At 47.7% G+C, this 18502-nt stretch overlaps 1 protein-coding gene across 3 annotated transcripts in view; it reads right to left on the reverse strand.

The window, feature by feature from the left end:
* Positions 1–18502, reverse strand: part of LOC133528233 (uncharacterized) — a 140023-nt gene that overhangs the window by 3932 nt on the left and 117589 nt on the right. For 2 of the 3 annotated variants that reach the window (XM_061865513.1, XM_061865514.1), the window contains exons 2-21: positions 12675–12754; positions 11897–12040; positions 11055–11248; positions 10560–10791; positions 9943–10083; positions 9292–9613; positions 8649–8935; positions 8234–8436; positions 7794–7977; positions 7092–7296; positions 6465–6658; positions 6180–6348; positions 5544–5691; positions 4974–5180; positions 4243–4429; positions 3706–3882; positions 2809–2871; positions 2229–2357; positions 1183–1323; positions 443–655 (exon numbers count right to left, since the gene is read on the reverse strand). In XM_061865513.1, the coding sequence (XP_061721497.1) occupies positions 443–655; positions 1183–1323; positions 2229–2357; positions 2809–2871; positions 3706–3882; positions 4243–4429; positions 4974–5180; positions 5544–5691; positions 6180–6348; positions 6465–6658; positions 7092–7296; positions 7794–7977; positions 8234–8436; positions 8649–8935; positions 9292–9613; positions 9943–10083; positions 10560–10791; positions 11055–11248; positions 11897–12040; positions 12675–12732 (3598 nt within the window). In that variant the 5' untranslated portion in view covers positions 12733–12754. The remainder of the gene's footprint in view (positions 1–442; positions 656–1182; positions 1324–2228; positions 2358–2808; positions 2872–3705; positions 3883–4242; positions 4430–4973; positions 5181–5543; positions 5692–6179; positions 6349–6464; positions 6659–7091; positions 7297–7793; positions 7978–8233; positions 8437–8648; positions 8936–9291; positions 9614–9942; positions 10084–10559; positions 10792–11054; positions 11249–11896; positions 12041–12674; positions 12755–18502) is intronic. The other variant, XM_061865515.1, reaches the window with a different exon arrangement.

Here is an 18502-nt window from a genome sequence, read left to right on the forward strand (position 1 = left end):
GCTCTTTTGAAATAACTCTAGTCCATCGCCTTGTATGTCTGTAATGTCTCTACTAACGTCTCAATCTGATATCTGTAATTCTGTCATATACGTTTCACAATTTACTTTCTTAGCTTTTCCCAGCTCTAGGCGCATGGTTTTGAAGTGTTGTTGTTAGCAGCTCGATATTTTGTTTTTGAATTATCTTTTATAACTTTAGACATCGATGTATGTATGCATGAATCATCTTTCATTTCTAGTCAAAAATGCTGTAGTACTGTTGTTAATTACTATGTCACGTTTCTTTGAAAGGGATTCCATTTCCACGACAGTTATCCAAAAGTTACCTTGATGACAAGCTGACTGGGAGTGTTTTTGTGACACGTGTTACTTAGTTAAATTTTTGTTGCAAATGTCCTGAATAAATTCTATTCTATTCTGTTCTCATGATAAAATTACTTACTATTTTCAGCCTCATCCTGTAGCATCTGGCACTTGGTCTTGAAGATGGTCTTGCTTTTCGGCTCGCTCTCCTGAACCTCGAGTTTCTCCATCGGCTTCAATGTTTCCACAGTCCTGGGCTCGACGGGTTCATCACGAAGTACTTCTTCTTCGTCGTACTCTTCGATTTCTTCGACGCGGAACGCAGTCATTTGCCTAATGAGCTCTTCTAGAACTGTTGAAAAGTATTTATTTTAGTTACCAATCCTTTTTTGTAAGATACAATTTTAACATTTGGTCATATTGTGTCTGTTTGACTAGCTTGACGCCTTAGCTACCTAACTAAACAATTCAATTAAACCATCGGACATATTTTGCTAGATAGTTAATTAGTAGAACTAAGTATTTTAGGTGTCCAAAGGAAGGAAGGATATAATCTCAACGCTTTGATACTTTTTCTGGGTTTCGCTAAGGAGACCCTTCCTCCCCTTCACGAAAAATAGGCACAACCCAGAGAATAGCAATATACGGAAAATGCCTACCAGTACCCCGGTCGCGCAAAATACACACAATGGATATTGACTCCTGGAAAATGCCTACGTACTTAACATCCATTACTCTTGCAAACGATTACTCTGCGTAATGAAATGCTGCCAAACATTACTCTGCTAAAGGACCCGTCTGCGAATTGTTGTCTGTGAAACAACGGCGTAATTTTACTCGAGGAATCAATAGGGCACTCTGACAACTGTATGTGGATACCTTCGTCGGCACGCGCTCGCTCGTCGTCTCCAGTCCGCTTGGCCCACTTGCGCGCCTGCCGGAAGTTGCACGACGGCTTGGCCCCGCGCACCAGGGAGCCCTTCAGCGGCTCGCCGCGGGCGCTCACGCACCAGCACACATCTAAAAACGAAGAAAACATAAATTAAAGTACTGCGTTTAACCTGGGAATGAAAACATGACGTAGAATATGATTATAACGCTTCACGGACCTCACTTAATTCAGTCGTCGTAATTAGGATTTTAAAAAAAATGTTCTTCGTTATTGCACTCAGACGTAATGCTCACTTGCTAAACGCGGTTACACCTTTAGGATGTAGGATTCTAAAATCAATTAAGATGTGCGAAGCACTTTAGAGGCATCAAGATATTGCAATTGTTGTGCGATAGTGCTTGCACAAGGTGTTTGTAATTGGAGCAAGTAAAGGCGCGACTATTCTTACCGCCATACCGACTGGCGACTGAGGTCATAATGCTATCCTTATTACCCTCGTTAAGACCAACCAGGAATGAAAGAGATAGCATTGTGACCTCAATCACCAGTTGCCTATATGGAAAATTCGATGTAGATTCGCGCGCGCTAGGTCACGATACAAATAACCAAAACTGTGGACGTGAGCTACTGCTCGGCACGTTTAGTTGCTCCAGACGCACGCGCAAATCGTATCTGTTAATTGTGCAGGTGGTTCTTGCTGGTAGAGACAGACCAAGATAAGTGTGCAACGATTTTGATAGCACACGAAGTGCGAGTGTTATTATAAACGTCAAACTTCTATGAAATTATGACGTTTAAATAACACTTACACTGAGTGTGCAATCAATGTGCAATCAAAATCGTTGCAAACTTGTCTTGGTCCAACTCTATACCTATATGCTTAAGTCACTGGATCCAGTTATATTCCAGGAATAAAGTGGCAAATAGACAAACGAACGTCAAAGTGATTCGCGGTAGGCCCTCTGCACTGTTGTAGTGCTGAGCCTAGTTCCTCCTACTGGCACTGTTTAGTATGGTACAGAAGATTCCTCACCGATATGCGACATGCACTGTACAGACTCCCAGGCTCCAGTGACGTCACACTTGGGGATGAACGTGCCTTTGCCGTATTTCTTCTCGGCCGCCTCATTCTTCTCACGGAGTCGTTCACACGGGCTCAATACTGTAAGAAATATATCAACTGATGATTCAAAGTTATTAATAATGGTGCAAAACATTTAACATGCTCTAATTTTAATCACATTGTTTAGGGAATAACAGAAAATGTGTACCCCCAAAAAGAGTACATTTTTGAAGATATTTTTGACTCAGCATTGCTTGCAGTCCTGCAAGAGCTGGAAGTTTGTATTGCCGTTTTACTCTAATAAATAGCCCCGTCTTTTGCAATCTTAACTGTTATACGCATGTAGTATGAGGAAAATTGACATGGGTTAGAAAACACTGGGTTTTGATAAGTAAGTTGTAAAAAACACATAGTTATGTATATGTTGCAGTAATACGTGCTATTATGACATCGTCATGCTATGGTTATATTATAGTTAACAGGTCAAGGTGCATAAGTGAGTGCATATTATCAAATTTGAAACACGTATCAAAAATGAGACATTACGTGCCTTCTGTGTCAATTTGAATGTGGGATTTCTTCGCAGTGACTAGTATGGAGGCTTCACCTTCAGCTGTTATGGGATTTAATGAAGAAGGGTAAGTTAGAAGATAAGAAAAGAGTCTCCCCTTTATTCATAAAACTTTACAAGTTTCAATTAGATAATTTATGTTTTATCCCTTTCTTACAAATACGTAATTCAAAATGACAGATTAAAACAAACAATTAGCTAATTGAGTTTATAGATAACACCGTAAGTAAGTAGGTCGGTAGGCTACTAGCGAAATAAAAAGTATTGATAAGAATGATAAGAAACTTAGAAAATAAGGTTCGGTTTTGATAATGTGTATTCCAGTCCAAATCTACAGATGTGTTGTGTGGTTTATAATTCATAATAGTGGTCAATTTTTAGTATTTCTACATAGTTCTAAGTAGTATTACATATGTAATGGACATGATATGTTCGTAGTCATCTACTGCCCTCAAATGTTCGGGCTTAAAGCGACAGTGTCAGTTCATTCCATTTCGACCTGTTAAATTACAGACTTAACTGGCTCTTCGGGCACTCAAGTCTTATTAGTTTCTGAAGCCGTGTTGTCTCGTTAATGATACAGTCGTACTTGTAACGTTTGGTTACATGTTGTTTTGATGTAACATCCAGTTACCCGAACACACATTGTTGAAGTCATTTTAACTTCCAAAGTTGTTGTGATTGCCTGGATAGCGGACACCCATTGTGCTTGATTGGAACATGTCGATTACGTTAGTGGTTCAAGTACTATCATATTGCGCTCAAGTCACCTGTGTTTCTGTAGTATCTACTCACCACACATCGTTGCAACTGGAATCGTTAAAATCATTTGCAAGCTGCAATTAGACACCTACGTTACTGTAGTAATTTACTAACCAGGGCACACGGCGTTGCACTCATCCTTGTTTCTAAAGTTGTTGTGGTTGCCAGAGCAGCCGTTGTACTTGAATCGTTCACATCGGTTGCGTTCGTGGTTGAAGTGCCAGCGCGTCGCGTTCAGACCGGCCGTGTCAGTGCAGTTGCCTTCGTCTTTTGTGTCGAAGCATACTGTTCCTGAAAATTGAGGACGTAACTCTATATGAAATCATATCTTCCGAGACAGATCACCAGTGACGAAGCTGCAAAATTAGTCGTTGAGCAAGATAGAGGAAATTTGTCCTTGTTTTTGCCTATACCATTGTTTTAAGATAAGCAAAGCGATGTGACTCAACTCTCCGCTACTGAAGATTACAAAATATATGGCGACTTTAGTTGTTGATTGAGTTCCTGGATTGTGATATCGATTGGTCAACTCAAATTACCCATCAGGAAAGAGCGTCCATGGATGACTATAAAATAATTGGACACAAATGTTGTCAGAAATGCACGACCTCTTTTGCTTCGTGCTCTATGTAACAAAATTGATGAACTTACGTGGCTTGGGACAACACACGGGCGCCCCTGTGTCATGCGGCGCGAAACGGCACGCGTGCGTCGAGGGGCAGGCGGCGGCGCTCGGGCCGCACACCAGCACGTCCGCGCCGCCGGGGGCCGCCAGCGGCGCGCCCTCGGGGCAGCGGGGCGACGGGGTGCAGCGGACGATCGGGGGGCAGGACTCCGCCTGGAAATTGTTTACGATACAATACTCAACGGTTTTATGGAATACCTAAGTCTGTCCACAGGCCTCCCTGAATAGTGAAGAAAATGACAATTTTGAGATGATCCGAACCACAAGGTGCATTTATTAGACCGAAAGGTAAATAACTCAATTTCATAACGTTCGTATTCTAGTTTGACTTGGTTCAACAAACAATTTTGCACAAGATCAGCCGTAGGTGCTTTTAACTTCAACTCCAGCTGGGCTCAAATCTATTTCTCAGTGTAGCCGATTTAAAGGAGGATAGTGTAAGAAAACATGGTATTCGAGATTTGGATGATAAAAGTACATATTATCTATGTATAAACATATCCATAGGGATGCAATAACTTATCTCGCATCTGAACCGGCTAGCACTAGGCCTCAGCGCAGAGATCTCTACATTTGAAGTTTGGGCAACCCTTAATGTCCTACTGCCGTCCGTGAGCGCAGATCTCTTCGTCGCTGCAGCAGACTATGGGACAGACTTTGCAAGATGACAAAGCGTTGAGGATGACTGACTACTAACCTCGCATTCCAAGGGCACTATCTCGCAAGTTTCATCAGGCCTGCACTTGGCTTCAGCACAGAGATCTCTACATTCGCAGGTTGGGCAACCCTTAATATCCAACTGGCGTCCGTGAGCGCAGATCTCTTCGTCGTTGCAGTGGACTTCGGGGCAAGGGGCTGGCGCTTCACATGAGGGCGTAGAGTTGAAAGCTCGGGTACCGGGGATCTAGAATGAGATATGTATAGATTACTTTACTTTTAATGTAGAAATGTCGAGACTGTATTCAGTCCTAAGATCCTGTTTACACATGAAATGCAATAAAGTATTTGACTTAATGTGAGTGGCTTGCTAACATACGTATAAAGTTGCCTTATATCTAATTTATGTTGGAAAAACGTACCTAGTCTGATCCCCACAATAAGAAAACAAAAAATTACTCTCCTGCAGCTGGACACTGGAGGCTTTATTTCTAACCGTTTGTGTGAGTACATCGCCCAAAACTGGTCCTGACGTAGTTTTCCGGAGTATCAAAATGGAGTCTTTAGAGTTCTATTAGTTAGAGAAAATTTTGTTAATTTATTTCCTCACCTCGTTTCCGCCGCTGTCGACGCACCAGCACAGGTTCTCGGCCTTGCGGCACTGCACGGGTTCGTAGGAGCCGTCCAGTTTGCAGTCCGGCACGTCTTGCGAGGACGGCGGCTTACCGCTCTCCGCAGCCGTGTGTAGCGCGAGAGCTCTGTTGACACCAAAAAAATGGGTTAAGGAGCGTTCTGTCAAACTACTAATAACATATGAAACAATCGTTGCAGAATCCATTGAATTATTTACCGAATTATTGCGCAACCAATTCAAAACTTAAACTGGTTTTACAGGCTGTTACTGCGTGGTGTAGCAATATTCGAATCGTCGAAATTTTAGGGACGTGCCTGGTTGGACATCCATTTCATTGTACCTACCTACTCTTAACAGGTGACATAAATATCATCGCTGTTATTCTTCCCATAAAGCAAACAGCGAGTGAGAGCATACTCCGTTCTTTTTTTCAGCCAAGGTCCGCACTGTCTTGAATAGATAGAACTATGCTAGGTATGATCTCCGGCTCAATTCACATTTAGCGAACATCGACCGCAAGCTAATGTAAACTCTAATAGTTTATTTCTCGATTTTTGAGGTCTCTAATAGTTCAAAAAAATTTAGAAATACGGCTTTAAATGAAAGAGCAACCTTCTCTGCTGGCACGGCGAGTGGTGTGTGGCCGCAGCGCAGGCGGTGCCGCAGCCGGTGGCGCAGCAGCGCTCGCCCGCGCCGCACTCCGCGTCGCCGCGGCACGCCCACTCGCAGGCCCCGGTGTGCGGCACCAGGAACGGACACTGGCCGGGTTTGCGGGGTAAACCTATCAAATGTTTTGTTAGTAAATGTTCTTCAGATTTGAGGAAGTTGTTTTAAAAAGAGATTAATTATACCGTTATTTTCGGCATCACAAGAAGATTGCTTAAAGGTACTACTTACAAGCAGGTACAGGAGGGCAGTACTCCGCATCACACGCTACATCGACTACAGCACAAGCGCGGCCTTCAGGGCAAGTGACTCCCGCACAGGGATCGCGGCAGCGGCAAGTCGGGCAGTGGTTGCTGCCGAGCTCGAAGCCGTAGTCGCAGCCCATGCGGCAGGTTAGGTCCAGGCAGGCTAGGCTATCGCGAACCCTGGAGGAAAAAATAGTAATGAGGAGAAACGTTCTTTAAATTTCGCAAAATGACTGCAAACAGTCGCATTCGTGGCAGCCTTTAGAATATTTACCAGTCTTAGGTATATTATTTTTCATTAATCGGGGTTCAAGTATTTATTTAGGAAGATAAAAATTTGGCTTAGGTTATCATCCGCCAACTCAGTTTCGTACTCATTGCTGGAATTCCCTGTTATCGCAATGGAGATCACAATAAATAATTAACCCTCTAACTTAGTAAGTAGTCCCTATTACCCTCCTTCTCTCATTATCCTTTATGGGATATGAATGAGAAATACATTTCTGTCCCTTCCTTTTATTGTGTTCCTCTGTATCTTGTACCTTAATACAATACTCCTAACAGCCACAATTACTTGAACCTTCAATAACCACAAAAGTCCTCCCAAACTTACTTCTCACAGTCCACAGCCGAAGCGTTGTTCGTGCTGGTCTCCGGTATCTCCGTGCCGAAGGAGTCCACGCACCAGCAGCGGCCGTGCGCGCACTGCTGTGGCGAGAACGAGCCGTCAGCAGTGCATGTGGGCGCGGGGAGGGCTAGCTTCATCCCGTCTACCGTGCCTTCCATCTTTTCGTCGAAGTCGCGGAGGTATTCGCACACTGCAAGGTAACCATTCAATGTAAGAATATTGGGATCCGGACCGAGAGGAACCAAACCGAGAGGATCGAAAAGTCCAAAACACGAGCGTGAACGCTCCTATTATGGAATAAACACGATGCCGAGGTTTTCTCCAGAAACTACAGTGTTGGGTTCTTCAAAATAGGGTTCTATTATATGTAAGTTTCATTGTGATTAAAGAGTCGACAACGCTCAGTCGCTCATGTGAAAGAACTGAAGCAATGGTCCATAGTAAGCTATGCCACTCTAAATAAGTGGTAAGCTACGAGGTGGACTGAATACTTTTTTTCCAACGACGTGGTATTCAAAATAACAAAGCTAGTTCAACGAATTTCCGTTGCTCTCGAAAAGAAAAGGTTCATATTTCGTTTATTTGATTTAACAGCAATGAAACTGATCTTTCAGATCCTTTTGGGTTTTAAAGGCACTGATGATAAAAACTCTATTGAAATGTTACGTAAATATGGGCTTCACTTACTGGTAGGCGTATCGTCAACCCTATCCGTCTGCAGCCTCATCTTGGCCGGGTCCACGCATACTGGCCCGCAGTTGATAGTGGAACAGCACACCAGACCGTCTTCGCAGTCACCGTCTCCGCAGCTGATGGTGGAGTTGTGGTCGCACACGGCTTCCGCCTCGGCGCCGCAGGATTCGTAGTTTATCTGTAGGATTGGAGAGAATATATTGGGTTGTCTTCTCAAAAGGCATAAATACTTAGTACAAAGTTTTGACTGATTGCATATTCTGCACTGCTTTAACGACCTATCACGACCACCACATACAAATCTATCTTACCCGATGAAAGGCAAAATACGGCTCCTAGTACACACAGAAGGTGTACGGGCAAGTCTTACTCGTAATCGAGAAAGCTTCTAAAATTAAGCGTCTTCTGGCAAACTAAATTAAATCCACACTTACTTCTGTAAGATCAGTCTCAGTTGAATTTGACTCATATTTTGGATCCAGGCAGCACAGAGCAGCCCCGCTTCGTCGGCTCCTAGTACACACGTGAGCGTAAGGACAGTCTTGGTCACTGCCGCAGCCTACCACGGTGCCGTCGGTGATGTCGGTGAATGGGGTACCGGATTCGCAGGGGTTTTCGTAGGTTACTCGGGGGCGACCTGGGAAAATGTAAAGTAGAAACTATTTACCATCTATTAAAATTATTATTGGTGAAAAGGAAATCCTTTTCCCCAATAATGCCAATTGCCCATTTTGTAAGTCCATTTTGTTAGACAATAATATCTACCGTAGGCTTGTTACCCATCGTCGTTGTTTAAATTATCTTTTTATAACAGTGAGTTTATAGTCAGCAACTCTTATGGATACTCACATACAGGGTATCCAGTACACAGCTCGCCTGTACAATCCGCATCCCTGACTCTAATACACTCTTCGCCCTCTCCACAAGGGTACCCTTCACACGGATCATCACATTCACAAGTGGGACATCCGTTAGCGCTCTTGTATCCATACTCGCAGACTCCAGCACATAGGGCTCTCGGGCAGGAGTTCAGGCTTCGCCCGCCTTCACGTACTGGGCCGGGTTTTTCGGTGCATTGGACGGAGGGAGACGGACCCATGGAGCCGCGGAGCTTGTTGCCTTCGGTGTCTACGCACCTGAGGAAGGTTAAAAGTGAATTAAGAACAGATGTTTCGTTGAGTGATAGACGAATGTTCATAATACGAGTGCGTCTTACACGCATTAAGCATACTTGATATATCCACGTGGTTTGTTTTAATTTAAGAAAATTATTTTTTAATCTATGTATTTGTTACATAGATTAAAAAATCATTTTCTGAATTTGACTTGAAATAATCGGTGCTATATACCTTCTGATATAAATTGGTCTTTTTTTAGGAAAACACACAAACTTTCTTTTCCCGTTATTATTCCAACCTTATTATTTATTTAACCATTATTTATTTATTTTTTATGGTTTCGGAATAACTAACAGCTCGCCAGCTATACTTACCAGCAAACCAATCCGTTCCTCGAACATTGCCTGGACTCGAACGACCCATCCGTCGCGCATTGCGGTACATAGCCTCTACCCTCCTTCTCGCTGACCACCAGCAGTTCAGCCAGCATCTTCTGCTGGTGACACATGGTGACATTCTGTGGTAAGACGCAGTGCTTGCCGCATTCTCCGGAGTCACAGCACTTCTCCATGGAAGGGCATTCTAAATCGTGGGCGCAGGGGGTGCCACATTCGTCGCTGGATGTGGTTGGAGCGGGGCAGGTGCCGGCTTTGCGTAGCGCTAAGGATGCTGGACAGCATACTCCGTAGTCGTTTCCTGCAATTTTAAATTGTGTTCACTGGATATTCGACATCTTCACTTGATGTTACCGGACTGATTTACTCAAAGAGATTGCAAACTGAAGGTCTGTCACTGTCACACGAGAGAGGTTAGCACATTGTGGAGTTTGCTTCAATAAGTGTTTCTCGCATGGACAGGCGGACATTTACTTATAAATTGAGTGTTACCATCACTTAATTGAGTTTTACCAGTTTGTAAGTTAAAATGAATTGAAATGATAAGGCTTAAATTCCATATGACCTTGAAAGTTACTGAAAGTATGGATATTTTTCTGAATAAAATAACATTAGCAAGTGGTTACTTGCCTGACTCAACCAGACATTTGTAAAGAGGTGGGCAGTTCGGTTTGCCAGGATCAGTCCCGCACAGGAACGGACGGCTGGTTTCTGATATGAGCAGAGGTTCGCCGGCTGGACAGATGTTCTGGAGGCTTCTTGCTCTCTTGCCTGTGGAAAAAATAGAGTTTTATAGACAATTCTAGTTTATAAGAAAATACAAACCAACTATCTTATTTATTTTATTTGTAGGTACTTCCTACTCTTCCTAGTTAACTGTATAAAAATTGTGAAAAAATTGACATATGCAAAGGCCTGACACCGTATAGTTTGTAATGACAATAGGGAGCGTGCATGAACTGTAGGAGGCAGCACAGGAGCCGTCAGATTTTTGGCGCGAGGCGTAAATGTGATGTTTATTGTTCCGATGTAGCCCACAAGATGGCAGAACCTACTATGCACGAGAAAACACGTGACGTGTAAATGTACATGTTTATGGTTCCTATTCAGACCACAAGATGGCAGACCCTCCAACGCGCACGGTCCCTATTGCTGACGTCACTACAGACATCCGAGAATTTGGAAAGCTAGCATCCTTTAGAATCTAGCTGAAAGCCGAGGGAAGCCATGCTTTTATAGAAACTCACAGTTAGGAACAGGCGGGCATGGCGGTCGAAGACACGGAGTCTCATCCAATTGGCATGATAACTGGCCAGGACAGGTGATGCCATTACAAGGATCTCTGCATTTGCAGAGCGGGCAGCCGTTAGCATCCAGCTCGAAGCCGAGCGGACACAGCATGCGACAGGTGTGGGCCGCGCAGGGAGCTTTACGTGTGCAGTTGACTAGGGCGGCGGCCGGGGCGCGGGTCCCAGGAACCTGAGAAAACAGAAACACTTTAATAAATAACGCGATTAGGTAATGTTTTCTCTCTATAGACAAATGCGGAGGCGAGGGGTTTTCTTTAAAAAAAGACTCAGAAAACGGATGCAGCATGATCGACGCATCAACAAGAGCTGACGACTTCATTATCGCATTCGCATTGGATCTCGTAAAAATTTGATTGCCTCATCTACTATAGGTATTTTTAGTAGCTAATACCCAGGATATCATTTTAGAAGATAGCTTGTTTTAAGTCTTACCTCAAACCCAGCCTGATCGACGCACCAGCAAGAGCTGACGATCTCATTATCGCACTGGATTTCTTCGAACTCTCCATCGCTGGTCCTACACCGAGGAGCTCGGACTGATTTGATGAGTCCTCGTCCTCCACGACTATTCTCAGCCGCTAGCGCTCGAGATATCCTCTCCGAAGATAGTTTGATGTTTTCACAGCCTGGAAAATTAAGGAATTATTTAATATTTCTATAACCATAAGTAAGTATAAGTGCTACCTGAAGAACCTTTTCTCCTCGAGACACAATGCTATCCTAGAAAATAAGTAGTAGTAGTATAAGTTATTCATAATCTTACAACCATCAAGAATGTGAGTGCGTCACACTGAATTCCGCTTTCTGTACCTATCTACTTGTAACTTGCTAGAATGTTCTAGATTAAGCTGATCTTGTTAGTCTATATCACGCCTGCCATGTCTACGTTCACCTGGTATTGCAACACATTTGATCGCCGCACCATTTGTCCCCCATACGGATGTATGTACCGACTAAAGTATTTAACATGATGCCAAGGTAATTATACCATACCAGTAGTGGGTTTACGCAAGTCTTGCCTTCCGGCAGTTTAGACCGCCGCACTCGTCCGCCCACGACTCCATGTCCATAGGGATAGGAATAGTATAGTACTTACAGCCATAAAAATATTAACATTCATAGATATTCGAATATTTTTAAGGCTATAAGCACTCTTTTTACGTCTGCTTGATAAGTTTTGTTAAAGTTTTACTCCCATAGTTCCGATCACTTCTGATCAGATACAGAAAATTTCATGCAAGTTCTTGCTCCTCGCTAAATGAAAGTATTCGTACCAGTATAAAGCGGGTCCACACACGCCTTCCCGCATGAAGTGTCGCAGCAGACTTGCTCGCCGCATTCATTGTCGTCCGCACAAGGCGACGCCCGCGCCGGACATGTCGCATTGGTGGGACATCGCCCGATCAGCTCCGCGCGAGCTGGAAACAAAAGAATGAATCGATTTGGCATGGGTATTGTTTTGATAATCAAAATATCTTTTGTCGCTAGGTACCTGACGACAAAGTTAGCTTTAGATTTTTTTGCAGTATACTAAACATACCTGCTTTTACTAACGCATTTATGGAAGATATTATTTTATTGAACTTTATAAAAAATCTTGTGGAGCGAATTTTCATAACCCGAATTGACACGATTCATCTCATCGAAAGAGATTTCATCTACTGTCAATTGAAAAATAATTAAGTCCACAAGGACCAAAGAGGCTTTAGCTTGTCTCTCTCCCTCACAATAAATGACTGGCATATGAATGAATGGATCCTGCGGCGCTATCATGGTCGCATTTTTATCACTTATCATGTCGTGTGTCACTTTCGCACTCACATACTTGTTAGAACGTGACAAGCATGGGACAGATGATAAAGAGCCGACCATCTTAGCCCTACTGGAGCGCCATGCGGGACGGTGTCACTTTGCTGTCTTATTGACTTTGATTCTATGGTTGGCGGTACGATGACGTTTACATATTTATCCGACCATTCGTAAACCTTATTGAAACGAGAAAAGTTCCATCCATGTTCAAAAATCGCACTTTTATTTAATCGTGGTACTCACCGTGGTGCAGCAGCATCGCGCACGCGCAGAGCAGCGCCGCCCTCACCGCCGCCGACATTGCTGCATTACACACGAAACTTCTGCAACAATAACAAAACTTTACTTTAGAGGACATTTAGAACTTCAGTTACATATACGAAGGAATAACTAAGGGCCAGTGGCCAACCACTATAGACGGACTGATCCACGTCACTTAAAAGAAAACTATGAGACTTTCCATACAATAGAATTTAGTGGACGTTTTAACGGCAACAGACGGCTGGTGCAACCGACCCTTAGACGCAAATTGTAGTGCAAAATTTGTATGTATGTATGGATTAGTTGATGCATCTCCAGTATCAATGTTAACGGCACCACTTATGGAACATTTAAGAGAAAATTTGGAGTGTTTTTGATATTTCACCGACACCTGTAAAATTTCTACCGCTATACGCTTTAAAAGTTGAATGTCCAATTCGTCCTTTATGTTTTCCATGTATTTAATAAAAGCTACTGCAATTGGTTTTAATATTATTAACCAATTAAAACTAGTTTCTAGGGTTCCGTAGCCTAATGGCAAAAAACGGAACCCTTATGGATTCGTCATGTCTGTCTGTCTGTCCATCCGTATGTCGCAGACACTTTTTTCAGAAACTATAGGGACCGTGCGCGTTGAAGGGTCTGCCATCTTGTGGCCTGAATCGGAACCATAAACATGTACATTTACACGTCACGTGTTTTCTTGTGCATTATAGGTTCTGCCATCTTGTGGGCTACATCGGAACAATAAACATCACATTTACGCCTCGCGCCAAACATCTGACGGCTCCTGTGCTGCTTTCTACAGTTCATGTACGCTCCTTATAAGAACTATACTGTTGAAACTTGGTAAGTAGATGTATTCTGTGAACCGCATTAAGATTTTCACACAAAAATAGAAAAAAAAAACAGCAAATTAGGGGTTCCCCATACTTAGAATCAAACCCATACGTGTGGGGTATCCATGGTTAGGTTTTCAAAGATGATATTGAGGTTTCTAATATAATTTTTTTCTAAACTGAATAGTTTGCGCGAGAGACACTTCCAAAGTGGTAAAATATCCCCCCCCCCCCCGTAACTTCTAAATTAAGAGAATGATAAAACTAAAAATATATATATGATGTACATTACCATACAAACTTCCATCGAAAATTGGTTTGAACGAGATCTAGTAAGTAGTTTATTTTTTAATACCTCATAATAAATGGTACGGAACCCGTCATGGGCGAGTCCGACTCGCACTTGACCGCTTTTTTGCTCCAGTCATGGAATGTATGGTACATTCATTTTCAAAATAACAAAATCAATGAAATATTAAACTTAAGCAGCTCTTTGGCTCTTGTTTATGCTAAAATGTTGCCAGCGATTAAAAACTGATAGTAAATACTTGTTTTACAGCATTTGTCTATACCATTCCATTACTGGTGCCTGTTCCATTATAGGGGAGTTTACTATAATACAGATTTTATTATATTGATTTATCGAATTCGAATCAAAGAGGACAAAACAATTCAAGACAATTCTCGGGGTAAGTTGTCAAGCGGACCCCAGGCTCCCATGAGCCGTGGCAATAAGCCGGGAGGTACGCTAGGAAGAAGAAGAATCGACGAGGACATCTAATTATGGTCTAGTGGAAATACTTTGTAAAATATATGTGTCCAACCTCTGTATGTATTTCCTAACTTTATTTGCAAGAAGTTAATTTTAGTTGTCAAATTGCCTGCTAGATGTCGCTATACCATGTGTTGAAAATCCTAGATCGCGGTGTTAAGATTTTTCCGAGAAACATGACGTCTGGCCGGTACTAAACATTGTCAAGCTTCTTGGACAGTCGTGCAGCCTGCTAATTACAGGTTCCTAAACTACCGGACTCGCCCGGATCGCATCTATCTACCGCACCATCCACCCAGCACCGTGGTGTCACCGCCGTGCCCGGCCTCCCACAAGCGGGTCCCACCGGGTCCGGCTTTGACTAACGGAGCGAAGTGGGTGACGCAGCCGCGATCGCGAGTGGCTGTACTCCGAAAAACCCCGCCTCCCGGAGCCCCAAACTCCGCCCCCCGCCCCCGCCGGTGCGTTAGCATAGGTGGGGGTAATTCGGAAAACGGCGTTTTTCTAACTACCCGCACACTGGGTATGTGTCCGCCCCACTACCTCTAGTGACATCTCGTCACCGCAAACATGCCATCGACTCCGCGGACCAGCGACCCCGCCGTCCGCAAGGCCACCCGGCCTCGGATCGCCGCGACTAGACGCCGCCCGGAGGACCTCACGGCGATGCAGCGCGCCATGGACATTTTGCGCGCCGTCGGCCAAGAGGCCATTCGAGCCCCCAAAACTCCGACATCGGAGGGAGCTGGCGAGTTCCAGTTCCTCCCCCAGACCCTTCACGCGCTCGAGCAGCTCCAGCCCCTGCAACGCCCCGCCCTGCAGGAGCCACAACCCGGCCCATCGAGGGCGCCCGCGTCGGCCTTTTTTAAGGCCGACGCCCCTCAGCCGACCTTCGCGAAAGCGGCCGCATCACCGCCGCCGCCCCCTCGCCGCACCCCCCTGAGTGCGCCGAAGCCCCAGAAACCACCAGCGCCTCAACCGGCCCTAGCCAGGACCAGTAAGGCGCCGTCGACCGCGACCGCAGCCGCCAGCCGCATCCAGCCCCGCGCCTCTCGCGCCGCGACCGCGCCTGCGCCCCGCGCGCCCACCGCGCCCACGCTTTCCGCGCCCGCGCCCGCCGCGCCTGCCGCGCCCACCGCGCCCGCCGCGCCCGCCGCGCCCGCCGCGCCCGCCGCGCCCGCCGCGCCCGCCGCGCCCGCGCCCGCTGCGCCCGTTACTAGCGCAGCCACGCCCCGGAACGCCGCGACCAAGGCTGTGCCAACGCCACTGCCACGTGCCCCCGCTCCCTGCGCGCCCACACCCGCGCCCCCTGGCCCTCCCCAGGTACCCACGCCCGTGCGCGTCCTGTCGCCGTCGCGCTTCCCGCCGCCGACAAACCTCATGCCGCCATTCGCCGTAGCCAGCCCTGCTCAGAAGCGGCAGGGTGGCGCAACGCCGCCGCCGCACTCACTTCCCCGGCTCGACCTGTCCCCCATGGACACGGACCAGGCGCCGGCGAAGTCACCAACTCCGCCCGCCTCATCAACGGCCGGACCAGCGCCCCCCGCCGCCCCTACCGCGAAGGGGAAGCGATACCCACCCCTCATTGTGGAGGCGATGCCTGATTGGCCCATGCATTTCCGCGAGCTGCGGAAGTTGCTGGGCCACCAGGTCAACGCACGCCCCCTGGGGAAAGGCATTATCTTCACCCCGAGAGACGAAGATGAGTACCGGGCGATCCAGCAGTACCTTCAGACCACGGGGCTACACTGGTTCTGCTACGGCCTCCCAGCAGAACGCAGCCTCAAGATCGCCATCCGCGGCCTGCCGGCGAACACCGACCCGGCAGAAATAGAAGAAGACCTGAGGGAGAAGGGCTTCTTACCCGAATTCGTCCGTCAAATCCGCGCGCGCAGCGGCCGGCCTGGATGCATATTTCACGCCCAACTGCAGCGTACCGCGGACACGACGCCGGGGATCTACGCCCTCACCGAGCTCCTGGGTATGCCAGGAGTAAAGATCGAAGCCTGGCGAGGACGAAAGGGCCCCGCGCAGTGCCACAGGTGCCAGGGTTTTCGGCACTCGTCGGTGAACTGCCACCGCCCTCTCGCCTGCGTTCGTTGCGGCGAGCCTCACCCCGCAAACGAATGCCCACGCCCACGCGAGGAGCCAGCGACGTGCACCAACTGCAACGGTGCGCACCCCGCTAACAGCGCGCAGTGCCCGGTATACAAGCGGGAGGCGCGCAACAAGAAGGCCGGAGTCGCAGCGCGCACTGGTGCAGCACTGCCAACCACCTCGCAGCCAGCCGTTGACACGGGCAACGCCGCGAACTCCCTCATGGCGAACGCCAACGACGGGAGACGTCCGCCCACAAGAAGACGCAAACGCGGAGGGAAGAAGACCAAGACGGGTCCGGAACCTTCCTCTGCCCCGCAGCAGCAGCAACCCACGACCGTCCCGGCTACAGCGTTGCAGCCGCGACCCCCATCAGCCCCGTTCCCCACGACGGCCGCCCCTCTCCAGGGGAAGAAGGCGAAGCCAGGAGCGGGACCCAGCGATGGCCGAGCCGAGGCCATCACGATGCTCGTGGAGATCCTGCAGGAGCTCCTCGTTGCCATTCAGTCGGGACAGAGTCCTGTCCCGATTATCCTCAGAAGGCTGGCAGACCTCTATAGCGTTCGCTAGCCAACTGAGGATCCTACACTGGAATGCCGACGGGCTCTCTGCAGCCAAAGTCACCCTGCTGCGACATCTTCTGGCCGAGAAGAAGATCGACGTAGCCCTGATCTCGGAAACCCATCTTAAGGCAGGCGATCGCCTTAAAATACCAGGCTACGTCGCCTACAGAAAGGAGGAAACATCTTCACTCGGACGCGCCTATCGGGGACTGGCCGTCCTTGTGAAGCGTCAGGTCATCCACCAGCCGCTGCCAGTGCCGACAACTCTCCGATCGTCATACGCCCTAGGCGTGGAAATCTGCGTCGACCGCCACCCTCTGCGTGTGTTTGCGTTCTACAAGCCACCCAGCTCTCGCCTTGCAGTGGCTGATGTCCACGACCTGTTGGACTCGCCACTGCCCACGATTGTAGCCGGCGACTTCAACTGCAAACACACTGCATGGAACTCCGTGAAGACCTGCCCAGATGGGCAGCGACTCCTCGCCGATGCAGAAGCCCAAGGATACGAGGTGCTAGGACCAGAGGTCCCCACGCACTTCCCGTACACGGCAGCCCACATACCGGACGTCATCGACCTTATGGTAGTACGCGGCCTGACTTCCTGGCCCGCGCAGGACGTCCTGGATGACCATCTTCTTTCTGACCACCAGCCCGTCATGGCAACACTGGACTTGACGCCGACTCGGACGGCTCCGCCCTCGCCTCGCCGACGACAGGATTGGGATCGTTTTGCGACCTACATGAGCGAACACACTCCATCCTTCCCCGTGACTACAGCGGAGGAAGTCGACCGACTCGCTGAGGAGTTCGCCTCATGCGCCACTGCCGCCCTCACAGACTCTTCCGCCGAGACCGGCGCCAGTCAGTCGCGCCGTAAGCAAAGCATCCCCGCTTTTATCCTGACCCTCATCGAGAGGAAGAGGAAACTGCGTCGACAATTCCAGCGCACACGATGTCCCACCATGAAGTCCCAGCTGAACTCTCTCGCCGAGAAGATCTCGCAAAGCCTCGCGGCTTACACCGAGGACTCTTGGCTCGAGTACATCGAGTCAGCTGGTGAGGACTGGAACGACATCCATCGTCTGTGCCGCAGAGTAACAGGAAGACCAGCACCCATCCGCCCTCTTTTCGCCAGTGACGGTACCCCACGTTACCGCGCAGAAGATCGAGCGGAGATTTTCGCTGACCACCTGGAGACGCAGTTCAGACCGAATCCGTCCGACGACACCGAGCACGAAGCAGCTGTAAAGCAGCACCTGGCGGACTACTTCGCCACGTCCATAGCTCCAGACGAAGATCCCATCATCCTCACACCGGGCCAAGTCCAGAGGATGATAAGACGCACCCCGCTGAAGAAGGCACCCGGCCCCGACCGCATACCGAACGAGGCGCTGCGCCACCTGCCCCCGCGAGCCATCGCGACGTTGGCGCGGCTCTTCACCGGAGTCCTGCGGACCGGCCACTTCCCGCGCCCCTGGAAGCAGGGTCGCGTCATCATGATTCCCAAGCCCGGGAAGAATATTCTTCGTCCTGAGAGCT

This window comes from Cydia pomonella, chromosome 19 (genome assembly GCF_033807575.1).
Source record: "Cydia pomonella isolate Wapato2018A chromosome 19, ilCydPomo1, whole genome shotgun sequence".
Classification (NCBI taxonomy): Eukaryota; Metazoa; Arthropoda; class Insecta; order Lepidoptera; family Tortricidae; genus Cydia; species Cydia pomonella.